This window comes from Trichosurus vulpecula, chromosome 7, assembly GCF_011100635.1.
Source record: "Trichosurus vulpecula isolate mTriVul1 chromosome 7, mTriVul1.pri, whole genome shotgun sequence".
In the NCBI taxonomy this organism is placed as follows: Eukaryota; Metazoa; Chordata; class Mammalia; order Diprotodontia; family Phalangeridae; genus Trichosurus; species Trichosurus vulpecula.
In genome coordinates, this window is record NC_050579.1 from 38,609,420 (window position 1) to 38,621,904 (window position 12,485).

The 12,485-nt window shown below is 42.3% G+C and overlaps 1 protein-coding gene across 7 annotated transcripts in view; it reads left to right on the forward strand.

Moving 5' to 3' along the window:
* RHOT1 (ras homolog family member T1) overlaps window positions 1–12,485 on the forward strand; it is a 92,029-nt gene that overhangs the window by 20,127 nt on the left and 59,417 nt on the right. The window contains exon 1 of one of the 7 annotated variants that reach the window (XM_036766059.1): window positions 4,727–4,793. The exons of 4 other annotated variants lie outside the window; for them this stretch is intronic. Coding sequence is in view for 1 of the 3 variants with exons in the window: in XM_036766057.1 (XP_036621952.1) it covers window positions 6,094–6,130 (37 nt within the window). In the remaining 2 variants the exon portion in view is untranslated. Of the gene's footprint in view, window positions 1–4,726; window positions 4,794–5,800; window positions 6,131–12,485 lie in introns of those variants that run through there. 2 more of the 7 variants (XM_036766058.1, XM_036766057.1) reach the window with 2 other exon arrangements.

A 12,485-nucleotide genomic window follows, 5' to 3' on the forward strand; every position in this document is an offset into this window, starting at 1 on the left:
GATGGTCCCTGCCCTCAAGGAACTTAACAGGGAGCAGGAAGAGGGTACCAGGCATGAGGACATAGTGGAGAAGTCCAAGAGAGTGTAGGCAGGTAGGAGATGAAGAGATTTCTGAGAAGAAAGGGAGCTTGGTATTCATACCCATTTCCCAGAGAAGAAAACTGCATACTGGAGACTATGAACTTACCACAAATTGATAAAATCATGGTAAGGGAAAACAAAGTTAAATAATAAGAAAAAACATTCAATAATATTTATTAATCACCTGTCAGCCAATTCAAATCAATTCGACAATCCATTAATTAATCAATCACCAAGCATTCACTGAGTATCTACTATGTGCCATAGGAGGTTAGGGGGTGATCATCGAAGACTTCATGGCTCATAGTTAGACTGAGTCAATACAATAAAAATAACAATACTACCTGAGTTAATTTACTTATTCCATACCATACCAATCAGATAACCTAAAGATTACTTTATAAGGTCAGAAAAAATAACAAAATTAATCTGGAAGAACAAAAGGTGAAGAATTTCAAAAGAAATAATGGCAAAAAATGATAAAGAAAGGAGACTAGCAATATCAGACTTCAAACGATACTGCAAAAAAAATAAATCATCAGAACTATTTAGTACTGGTCAAAAAATAGGAAGACTAATCAATGCAACAAATTAAGTACACAACATATAGAAACAAATGAACACAGACATAGTGATCAATCAACCCAAAGATCCCAACTCTTGAATAAGGACTCACCCACTACTCAACAATAACAGTTGGGAATACTGGAAAGAGGACTGGCAGAAATTAGGTTAATTCAGCATTTCATACCATACACTAAGATAAATGCTAAATGATACACGACTTAGAGATTAAAAAGTCACATCATAAGAAAATTGGTGGAGCAAGGAAGAAATTTCCTTGAAGATATATGAATAAGTGAGGGGGTTTAAAATGGTCCAACCTACAGTAAAAAGGACCAAGACAGATCTCTGAGTCAGTGGCACTTTATTAAAGGGTCCATGGTCCCATCTAATAAAGTGGATCTCAGATCTTCCTCACAATCTGAGATGCCTCCTTCTTCCAGGGCCCTATTTTTATAGGGCTAGATATCTAGACATTCAAGAATGGCTATACCAAATACAGAATAATTCCATTGGTTGACATATGATGTATAGGCTAAAATAAGCAAAACAACATCAGTAGAGTCACAGGTTGGGCAAAGCATGAGGCATCTCCACTGACTAAATGGCTATAAGATGGTCGTCTGTTCCTGTTGGACAAGAAAGAATGGTCCGGAGGCACAAAAATAGATTGGCAGACTTTCAACGTAGTTGATTCACATCTCCCACACCAGGCTTGGTTACCATGACAAGGAAAAGACAAGGGTGGAGGGCCATTAGCTAGCTTCCTATGATTATGTAAGTGATCTTACAATTTGCAGCTCATAGCTCTGGGACCTATTATACTGAACTTATAATCACTACCCCTATGGAATCATATCAAATTGATTGATACTGGTTGGAATGGAGTAGGGGTCCAAATGAATTATTTCTCACATAAGGGAAGAATTCATGACCAAACAAGGGAAAGAGGGGATTATAGAAGACAAAATATAAAATTTAAAAATGTTTTAGGAGAAACCAAACCAATGCAGTTAAAATTTGAAACAGTTAACAGGGAAAAATCTTTGCAGCAAGTTTCTTTGACAAAGTTCTTATTTCTAAGATAAACATTAAGCTGATTCAAATTTATAATAACAAGAGTCATTCCCCAATAGGTAAATGGATCTAGGAGTATGAACAGGAAAATTTTTAAGGTAGGAATCCAAGCTATTAACAACTATATTAAAAATATTCCATACAACTAATAATTAGAGAGATGCAAATTAAAGCAATTCTGAAGTTCTATCTCACAGTTATTATTTTGGCAAAGAGGACAAAAAAGGAAAATGAAGAATATTGGAGGGTCTCCAGGAAAACAAGTACATTAATATGTGGTAGATAGAGCTATGAATTGGTTCAGGTATTCTGGAAAGCAATTTGAAAGTATGCCCCCAAAGTGTATATACTAAGCCATCTATACATTGTGAAGCAGTCATAATCCTAACTAGGCCTATAGCCAAAGGGGAAGATATTTTAGCACTTCTTTTTCTGTAGTAGAAAAGAACTGTAAAGGAAGGGGGTACTCATCAATTGGTGAATGACTAAACAAATTATAGAATGTGAATGTAATAGAATATTACTATTGTGCTATAAGAAATGATTAAAGGGATCATTTCAGAGAATCCTGAGGTTTGTATGAACTGATGCAAAGTGAAGTGAACAGAACTAGGAGAACAATTTATGTAGTAACAATATTGTAAAGATAAACAGCCTTGAAAAACTTAAGGATTTGATCAGTTCAATGACCAGCCTTGATTGCAGAGGATTGATGATGAGGCATGAGATAGGTGGTGGACTCAAGATACAGAATACATAGATTTTTTGGACATGGTCAATGTGGGTATTTAAAAAAATATTTTGTTTTTGTTTCCAATTAGGAGTGGAGTAGAAGAAAGAAAGGGTTTAGGGATAGGATTCCCTCTCTATTCCCACCAAACGAGAAGGGAACAGAAAACCAGGAGTCATAAACAATTGAAGCAGCTTTGAAAGATACATACTGAATTTATAGCCAGTTTCTAAATAGTGAGAACTATGAATTACCTGAAGTGTTCACATTATTCAAATTTGTACTCCATATTTCCATTGGTCTGGAACCAATAGAACCATATTTTACACAAATCTAACTTTGAACAGTGTGACTTCCAATATATGCGATTCAGTTCACTGGCTTCACTATTCACACTAATTGGGACCTGGTAGCATTACATATTTAAGAAAAAAACCAAATTCTACATAGTAGAAATTTCCAATTTCTCTTACAATTCTCTCTTGTTGTACAATGCACACACATACATACATGGAAATGGTCATTAAATTTGATTTTTGTTAGGTTTAGAATAAAAAAGTGGAAAATTTAAAGAATGTTTTGTGGAGGAGGTGGCATTGGGTTGGGCTTTAAAGGGTGGGTAGGAACTTAACAAACAAAGAGGTGAAGGGAGGGTATTTCAGGTACAAGGAACAGAATGAACTAAGGTATTGAAGTGGGAAAGGACCAGATATAGATTATGTTTGAGATACAGTGTGTCTAGATTGGAGAATGAAGAGAACAGATGAACTGAGGTTTGAAAGGTAGGATCTAGGGTTGGAAGTGTCCTCAGATGACTTTCTCTTCCCTTCATTTTATAAATGAGAAAACTGAGACCAAAGGAAGTAAAATGGGATATGAGATTATATTTGTAAAAATGAGATGTTTGTAAATCACTTAGCCCAGTGTCTGGTACAGAGTGGCCACTATATCATGTTTTTTGCTGTTCAGTCATGTTTGACTTGTCCCCATTTGGTGTTTTCTTGGCAAAGATACTAGAATGATTTGCCATTTCCTTCTCCAGCTCATTTTACAGATGAGGAAGCTGAGGCAATAAGGGTTAAGTGACTTGTCCAGGGTCACACAGTTAGTACTTACTAGTGTCTGAGGTCATATTTGAACTCAGGTCTTCCTGATTCCAGACCTGGTGTTCTATCCACTGTGCCACCTAGTTGCCCTTATCAATATTAGCTATTATTATTAAAGTTTTTTGCTCATAACTGTATGATAGTAGGTTTCAGGGGTAGAGTTTAAACCCAGGTTCTCTGACTCTGAAGTCACTGCTGTTTGCACTATACCATGTGCTGCCTCCCATAGGTTAAATACCAGGCAAAGGAATTTGATCTTCCCTGGGTAGGCAGAGCAAGTCACTGTTTTTTGAGGAAGAGTAATGACAAGATCCTATCTATTGGTTCTGAAAGATTATTCCAGCAGCTAATAGAAAGTGTGGACTCAGTGGGAGAGAGAGTGGAGGCAGAAAGAACTGAAGAAATAGATCAAGCAGGTGTAAGGAAGGCATGTGCTAGGGCAGTCAGTGGTACTGGGATTAGAGGAGAAGGAAGAAGAGGTAGGATAAAGAGCCCTCGGTAACTGATTAGATATGATAAAGGGAGGCAAGAACAAGAGGGAATAACAAGGCTTTCAACGTGGGAATCTGGGTGAAGGAGGGGGTGTCCTTGACAGAAATGAGGAAATCAGGAGGAGCAGCCTATTTGGGGGGGAAGGATGATGCTTATTGGATCATCTATCAAGAGCTGGAATTAAGATGCCATAGGGTACATAAAGTCCAATTCTCTCATTTTACAGATGAGAAAACTGAAGCCCAGAGAGCCTAAAGTCGACTGTCCCAAGTCACACGAGCAGGATTTGAACCCAGCTCTTTTTAATTCTGAATTTACTGCTCTTTTCACAGTACCATCCCACAGCTCACTTTTATTTTATTTCATTAAAATTTATTCCCTTTTTTGGACATTACTTTCATTTCCCAGTATATCCCTGCCACAGTGCCCTTCCTATCTCACTCAAAGAGCTATCTCTAGTAACTCAGACTAAAAAAAAATTACTCCAGCTTATGTTGAGTTTGAAGAGTCAGGTGGAAATTTACTGTAGGCAGTCAAGAGATGTAGGTCGTGAGTATGAAAGAGGGGTCAGAGAAGCAGAGAGGCTTGTGAGTCATCTGTACCGAGATGTCGTGGAAGCTGTGGGAATGCAGAGTATGTACAGAGGGGAAAGGAGGTCAAGGTCAGGACCTTGGGGAGCAACCATTTTAAGGAATTGGGAAGAAAACCCGGAACTCTAAGAAGAGAGAGGAGTGGTCAGAAAGGTAGGGAGAGAAGTCAAAAGAAGAAAGATTATTTCCTAGGAAGTAAGGGTTGGTCCACAGTGATTGAGATTAGGGAGGACGAGAAAGCGGGGAAAAAAAAAAAACACAACCAAGAACAACACCTAAACCATTAAAGTTGGTCATTGGCGACAATTGGGACTAGATTTCAAGTTATTGGGATAGGAGCGCACCGAGTGGAGCCAGGTTTTCAATGAAGTTTAGCAGCGTGGGGGAGGAGAGATACGAAGTAGTTACGGTGGGGTTGGGGACCCGACCTGTAATGTTTTTGGTACGGAGAACTCCAGGGTGAAAGGAGACCCCTCTACAGTTTACGTTGTCCTAGGGTTGCCTGGAACCCTGGCAAGTGAAGTCACTAAGAAATGATTTTTCCCAAGGTCACGGCTAGTAAATGTCAGAGCCGGACGTCAGCCGCCTTCCTTCCTGGCTCTGTCCGCCACGACCTCCTGCATTCGCTAATAAAGATTGTAATAAAAACAGCTAAAGTCGACACGGCGCTTTAAAGTTTGCAAAGCGCTTTACAGATGTTGTCTTGTTTGGTCTGTGGGAATTGGGCTCGATTCCACCAATTACTAATTAAGGGCAAAACAAGGGAGGACTTTTTAATCTCTCTCTCTCTGTCTGTCTCTCTTTCTCTGTCTCTCTCACTCTGTTTGTCTGCCTGTCTCTCTCTCTGTCTCTCTCACTCTGAATGTCTCTCACTCTGATTGGGGATCCCGGAACACGTCGGTAAGCAAATAAAGGGGGTCCGGAGTAAGTGCACGCAAAGAAGATGGTGGGAAATCCGGGGGAGGAGGGGTCGGGATTCCTCTTCCAGGACCAGCAGAGAGGAGGGGCCACAGGGCTGACGAATCTCCTGAGCGGCGTGGACGGAGGGAGTCCGGGCCTGGGGCCCGGGGCATCTCTATCCAGCTGATAGCACTAGCCCTTTCCCATAGTGCCGCTGGCTTCTTTTCTGCGCGGGGAGGGCTGGGGAAGGCTGAACGTTCGCTTTCCGGACTCGTTTGTCCCTCGCCACCCGCCGTCCGTCGCCGCCCGTGGGGCAGGGAGGAGCCTGCGCTGCCCGGGCCCAGCCGAGGAGCCGAGGGGCCAAGGAGCCGGCCTGAGGAGGCGGCGGCAGCGGCGGCGGTGGGGCGGGGCCGCAGGGGACAGCCGAGCCGAGCAGAGCCGAGGCTAGAGGAGCCGAGGGAGCCGGGACGATCGGGGTGGGGTCCGGGACGAGCGAGCGCAGCCGCCGGCTCAGCTCCGGGAGAGCCGGGCCGGGCTGGGCCGAGCCGCCGCCATGAAGAAGGACGTGCGGATCCTGCTCGTGGGAGAGCGTGAGTCCGGGGCCCATCCGCCTGCGCCTCTGCCGCGAGGGCCCCCGGGACGTAGGGCCCCAGCCTGGGCTCTCTCTCTCTCTCTCTCTCTCTCTCTCTCTCCAATCCCTGCTGCTGCCCAAGCCCCGCCCCCCACTATCTTAGGGTCCCTCTACTTAGTCCCCTAGGGCCCCCACTATGTCAGGACTCCTCTCTGCTGGTTCCTAAGCCCCCCACTATGTCAGGACTCCTCTTTGCTAGTCTCCAAGGCCCCCACTATCTCGGGACCCCCTCTGCTGGACCCCAAGGCCCCCCACTACATCAGGACCCCTCTTTGCTAGTCTCCAAGGCCCCCCATTGTCTCAAGGCCCTTGTACTAATCCCCATAAGGCCCCCGCTATCTCAGGATCCCTCTCTGCTGGTCCCCAAGGCCCCTCACTACATCAGGACCCTTATGCCGGGGACCTCAAAATCCTCCCTATTTCAAGGCCCTTCCTCTACAGGCCCCCACATACTTCTCAGCCCCCTGCCCAACCCGGGCCTGCTAGGCCCCACCCAGAACCCAGGGACTCCCTCTTTTGGGGGTCTCCCAGGTCTCAGGCCCCACCTGCTATGTGGGGTCATTGGTCCGGTCCTCAAGGCCCCCCATTCTTCGGAATCCTCCCATCTACTGCCCCTGCCCCCAGTCTTTTGGATCCCTCCACTCTTTAAGTCCTCCCCGTGCTGGGCCTCAAGTCCTCCACTCCCCCACCAGGCTCCAAAGACCCCTAGTCCCCAAACCCCCCTCCACTCTTTCCAGTCCTCACTGGTTCTTGGGGACCCCCTCTTCATGCCTTCAAGACCAGCCTCCCAGGCCCCCTTTCATTGTTCTCCCAGCCTCCCCAATCCCCCTGGGCTGGCACCCCAAATCCTTCCAGGCTTCCAAGGGTCCTCAAGGCCCAAAGCCCTAACCCCCCCTCCCCTCCTCTCCAGGCTTCCTACACTGGCCTTCAAGTTCCCCCGACCTCCTAAGGCTCCTTTCACTTGGTTTCTAAGTCTCCCCCGCCTCTCACACCCTTTCTCCCATCCCTCCTGGGGGGGTGCCCCCCCACACCCGGCTTGCAGACTGCATTCCCTGGTCCCTTCCCCTAGCCTTTATCCCCTCCCCTCCTCACTTCTCTTGTTCCCTCCAGCCCTTACCTCTTGAACCTCTTCTTCAGGTCCTCACCCCCTTCCTGCACCCTCCTTCTCTTCTCAGACCTTTTAGTCTTTTCTGCTCTCATCTTTCCACCTCTTCCTTCGACACTTCCTTGTCCCAGGCAGAGTAACCACAGCGGGTGGCTGTTCGTTAAACTTGCTCGGGAAGGGAGGGAGGGACGCCTGGATGGCAAGGTCAGATTTCTATTTTGGGGTTCCTGCAAAAGTCTTTCCCATTTTCCTTATCTACTAAAAGTAAGCTATAGAGAAATTTTTTTAAGGTATCAGAATTTTTCAGCAGAAGACCTCAAGTTGTATTTGTTATTTACTTTTTTAGAAGTCTTTCTAGAACTTTAGATCTTCAAGCCATAACTTTAGGGAATAAATAATATCTAATAGGCTCTTTCGTTAACAAAATAAAGCCCTTCCAACCCCCCACCCCTACCCCCGCCACTTTTTTACCTTCATTTTTACTCATCACACAGAAATGCTTGAAGGACCGCTAGAGGTTTTTAGATTCTACTTTGGGAAACTGCCTTTGAGGGCAAGCCTAGAAGAAGAGGAGCTCCCACTTCTGGGGATTACTGTGCAAGTTAAACTAACAGGACTATATTAAGAAGAAAGTGTGCAGGAGGGATGGTGTTTGTTTTTAAATACACCCTGTTGGAAATCACAGTTACATAGTATTCATTAACTGAGCGAACTATGTCTTATTGGAGAGCAGCAACTCCAGGTTATTGTGATAGAATTCATAGAGAAACAAGCTTACAACATTTTTATGTTCTGCCGCAGTGGCCTTATTTATCCACAAAGTATTGCTTCAAAATTATAAATCTATAAATCAGTTTATCCAGACTCAACTTTAGTTTTTAGTTTGTTTCTGTTTGCCGATACAGATATTGGTCTTTATTTACGATTATGCTTCCCCCTTTCTATTTCGCATGGACTTTGTTCAAAAGTTCACAGAGCTGCTATCATATATTAAATCCTTGCTAGAACATTGAGAGGTATGGCGACCATGAGAAACAATAGACAGCCTGGAAAACCCTATTTATAACTCTTTCAGCTTGTCTTAGGTGTTTGCAGTGATTATTTGTCAAAAATTGCTGCTACTGTTTTTGCTTTGGTTTTGTTTGCTGACTGATATTGGTGTTATTTTGAAAATAGTGGTCCTTAGATAGTATGATAAATTTGAAAGTGCTTTGGGAAAGTTTTAAATATATAAATGTAAAAATATTTGCAATGTAATTTGTATGATGTTTGAGGTGACTTTTTTACAGTTCTTTTTAGGCATTTTTTTTAAATGCAGAAAGCTTGAGGAAAAACTTGAAGGAAAATAGGACTTTGTATTATTTTTGAGGAGTGAGTGGCTCCTTCTAAAAGAGTGGCATGAGTAACTCCTGAAGTACTCCATGATATTCTAAAGAAATGTAATTGGGTTTTGTTGAAAGAGCTTCTTTCAGATTTTTAGTACTAGAAGCAAATACTTCCCAGCTGAGATGTAAGTTTAATTATTCAAAACCATACCAGAAACTACATTGAGAATCATAGCAATTTTAAAACCAGAAGAGACCTTAGCAATCAAGTAGCCTAAGGCTTCTGACATTGTGTTCAGTTTGCCACTGTTTGTGTCATATAACTACTGTTTCCATGGAATTTCGATCCTCAGAGTATCTTCCCTTTCAAATATTAATTATAATATGCAGGTATCAGAGATGTGTGGGTGCCAGAATTTTAGGTATGAAAGTAGCCTTGATTTCTTCCACTTTATTCCACAATGTTCCCATCTTCCTTTTCTGTTTGGTTTTGGACAGCCACAGACTCCCAGGACCTGTATTTATAGATTCTGTCAATATTTTTAAAGCCTCAAAATGTTCCATGGATAAATTAATTTGAGAAATGCTGATGCCTACAATTCAGTTCAGTTTGACCAACATTTATTAAGTGTCTTTATGTATAAGACAGAAAGGAAACAGTCCCTACCTTTGAGTGACTTACTACTCCTGGGGGCAGGGGTGTGGGGTGTGGGGTCCAACATGTACAAAGATAAGTAAATGCAAGGTAATTTGGGGAAGGAGAGAGGAACCCCCACTAGAGGGAGGGGGATTTGGAAGGCTTCATTAAGCAAGTGGTACCTGAGTTGAGCCTTGAAAGAAGGTAAGGAATCCGAGACCAGGAGGACCCTGGAGGGAGTGCATTCCAGAATAGAGGGTGACTTATTCCCATTCAGAGGCAGGAGAAGGAATTTGAAGTTGGGGAACTGGCTAGTGGGCCAGCTTGTCAGGAATGTAGAGTGCATAAAGGAGCGTATTGTGAGAACTTAGGGAAGGTGAGTTGGAGTCCAATTGTGGAGGCCCTTAGACTCCAGCTTGAAGGGTTATCTCTTAGCCTCAGGACATTTAGAAACCACTGAACATTTTCAGACTTTGAGTAACATGATTAGATCTGTACCTTAGGAAGGCTTTGACAGCTATGTGGAATATGGATTATAGGAGGTGAGAGGTTATGGGGTCTGACTCAAGGCTACAGCTGCTAGACTTGTGGAGGTAAAGTCTACTGGACTTGGCATCTATTTGGATAGAAGAGAAGAGGACACATTTAGGGATGAGTCCAGGATTTGGAACTTGTATGACGTTGAGGATGTTCACTTTACAGGTAAGGAAACTGAGGATCTAAGATGCTAATTTACTCACTCAGATGGTGATAGAGCTAATTAAAGAACGGGGACTCCAGCGTTAAGGCATCTAGCATTCAGATTCTCTTTAGGACCTTTAGGTCATTCTAGGTAAAGAGGAGGTTAGACATACCTGATAGCACATGTGGCATAGTGGATGGAGTGCACAGGATGCTTAGTAGTTGTGACCCTGTCACTGCCATCTGCTTCAGTTTCTTCAGCTGTAAAATGAGGATAATAACAGCGACTCTTTCCCAAGGTGGTTGTGAGGAAATGACAAGGCAGTACTTGTAAAATGCTTTTGCACATCTTTAGGCGCTCTGTAAATGCTAGTTATTATCATTATTGTTATTATTAATAGACCCCAAAATCTGATGGGTGGGGGAAACAAAACCACTCTGAGATCTGTACTAATTCTTGGAAACTGTTAGGGTCTGTATTTTAGACAAGTATCCTTTGAGAAAGATGCAGAGAGCGGTGCTTGGTTCTCCATACTGTTTTAAGGAAAGTATTTTATTTCTGTCAACCTGCTTTTGTTGAACATCCTGACCACTTGTGTTCAGAGGCTACATGATTGCCATGAATGGTTTCAGCCTAGTTTTGGATGAACTCTTATTAACCTTTGGAAGTGAAAGGCATTTGATACTAGTCAATTCATGACAGGTCCAAAGTCCAATACTAAGTGATTTCTTCTGTCTCTGTGGTTTGAAGAGTTTGGGAATGGAAAGTGGAATTTCATAAAATAAGATAGCTTCAAAAAGATAAAAGTCTGGCTGCTGTCCATTGATACATTTTACTTTGACACAGCAGACACTTTCCAACAAAGCCCCACTCAAACCCTTTTATAAAGTGCATTCCCTGTAAAACCGAAGATGAAAGATTGGGACCTTTAACTCGGGCAGAATGGTATTAACATTGTCATTAATAGTCATTAATTTGCTGAGAAATTCAGAAACTTTGTTAGTATTATGCAGAAATTTTGTACATAAGGAGACCATTATTAGTTTCGTTTAAAAGTATACCAAAATTTATTAAAGTCAAAGCCAGAGATTTTAGGTATTATATTTCCTTATAAACTGACTGGAATTTGCATTTAACTAGATTTGCTTAAATAATCTGTAACAGATATACTTGCTCTGAAATGAAAGGTTAGAGTCCTGAAACCTTCGAATTTAAACCACATAACTACACTAAATGTAAATAAAAATCATGCTTTAAAAAATATCATTGTTCTGTTCAGCCTCTGGTCAGATTTCATCAAGAACGTGGATATGTCCTTTTCACTTAATGGAATATGGCTGTTTTTTTTTTTCTCCCTCTCCTGTGGTTTAAACTGGCTTTAGGTACTTTGCTGTAGGGGAAGAGGAGAGCGCTCTCCCAGTTTTTCAAAGTATTCCCCTCAGTCATCAAAATGTGATTTCTAGCCTCTCTTGAATCTACTCTCATGAGGTTAATCCTTAGGATTTGTAAGGATATTACCCATTATATCCCATATTTCTTCTCTTCAGCTTTGCATGCCTGTGATAGATGTGCTTTTCTTATAGTCTAGCTAGCCAGTAAAGTGAAAAAGTATTTTCTTAGGACATTTCACGGATTGACTGTCAGAAAGTGCTGTCATAGGAGAAAGGGGTCAAATTCTGTCTCGGAAGTCCCAAGTACATCCTCAGACAACTTAAAGCAGGTTTTCATAGCAGGGTAAGGAAAAGAGGGCTCCAGGCGTAGGCTGGCTGTGGGCCATTTTATTAGATAGATTGTTATGCCTTTGTAGTTCTTTAATTTGCTCTTCATTAGTATGCTGTTTAATCCTTAAACCATACCGGTTGTGGTCCTACTGGGGAATAGCCTCTCTTCCTGAGGGATTGTCTCAGTCTTCTTAATGTAGGTATCAACATTGTCTACCTCTTCTTCCCCATCTGTTTTTTCCCCCCTCTAAAAGTTAGGGGAATTAGTAGAGATCTGATTTGGGAGGAAAGGATGCCTTGCTCCTAGAATGAAAGTTATCCTCAAGCAGTTTCCCTGAAAGATAAAGCAGTGTCTACGAAGTAGTTAACCATAGGATGTGTTATGGTACAATGTGAAGCTACTTACCCAGAACTTTTTTTTTTTTTAAAGGAAAACAGATGATCCTTTTTAGGGGGTAATACTAATTAAATGGTTTAGGAAGCAGCTAGCAAAAATTTAAAATGAAAGCTGTAGATAAACATGAAAGAAGGACATCCCAGAGAGATCAGGCTAAAACAAGAGCTACTTGTTAATCAAGAGAAATAGCCAAACTTTTAGAATCAAGGTAGTGACTGGGCTAAGAAGTACTGTTTTTATTTCATGGATGTCAAGAATTTTATTGCTACTCAGTACTAGATCTTTAGAAGTTTTGGTGAAAACAGTAAATATAGCCTGAATAAGCCTCAATAATTTGCCCTTTAATAATAAATTATGTTTCTGAAGGGTGACCTACTTAGTCTCTCAAACTGAACTGTGACATACTGCGTTGAACTGGATCTTAAGGTCCTTCTTCTTGTCCTTGGG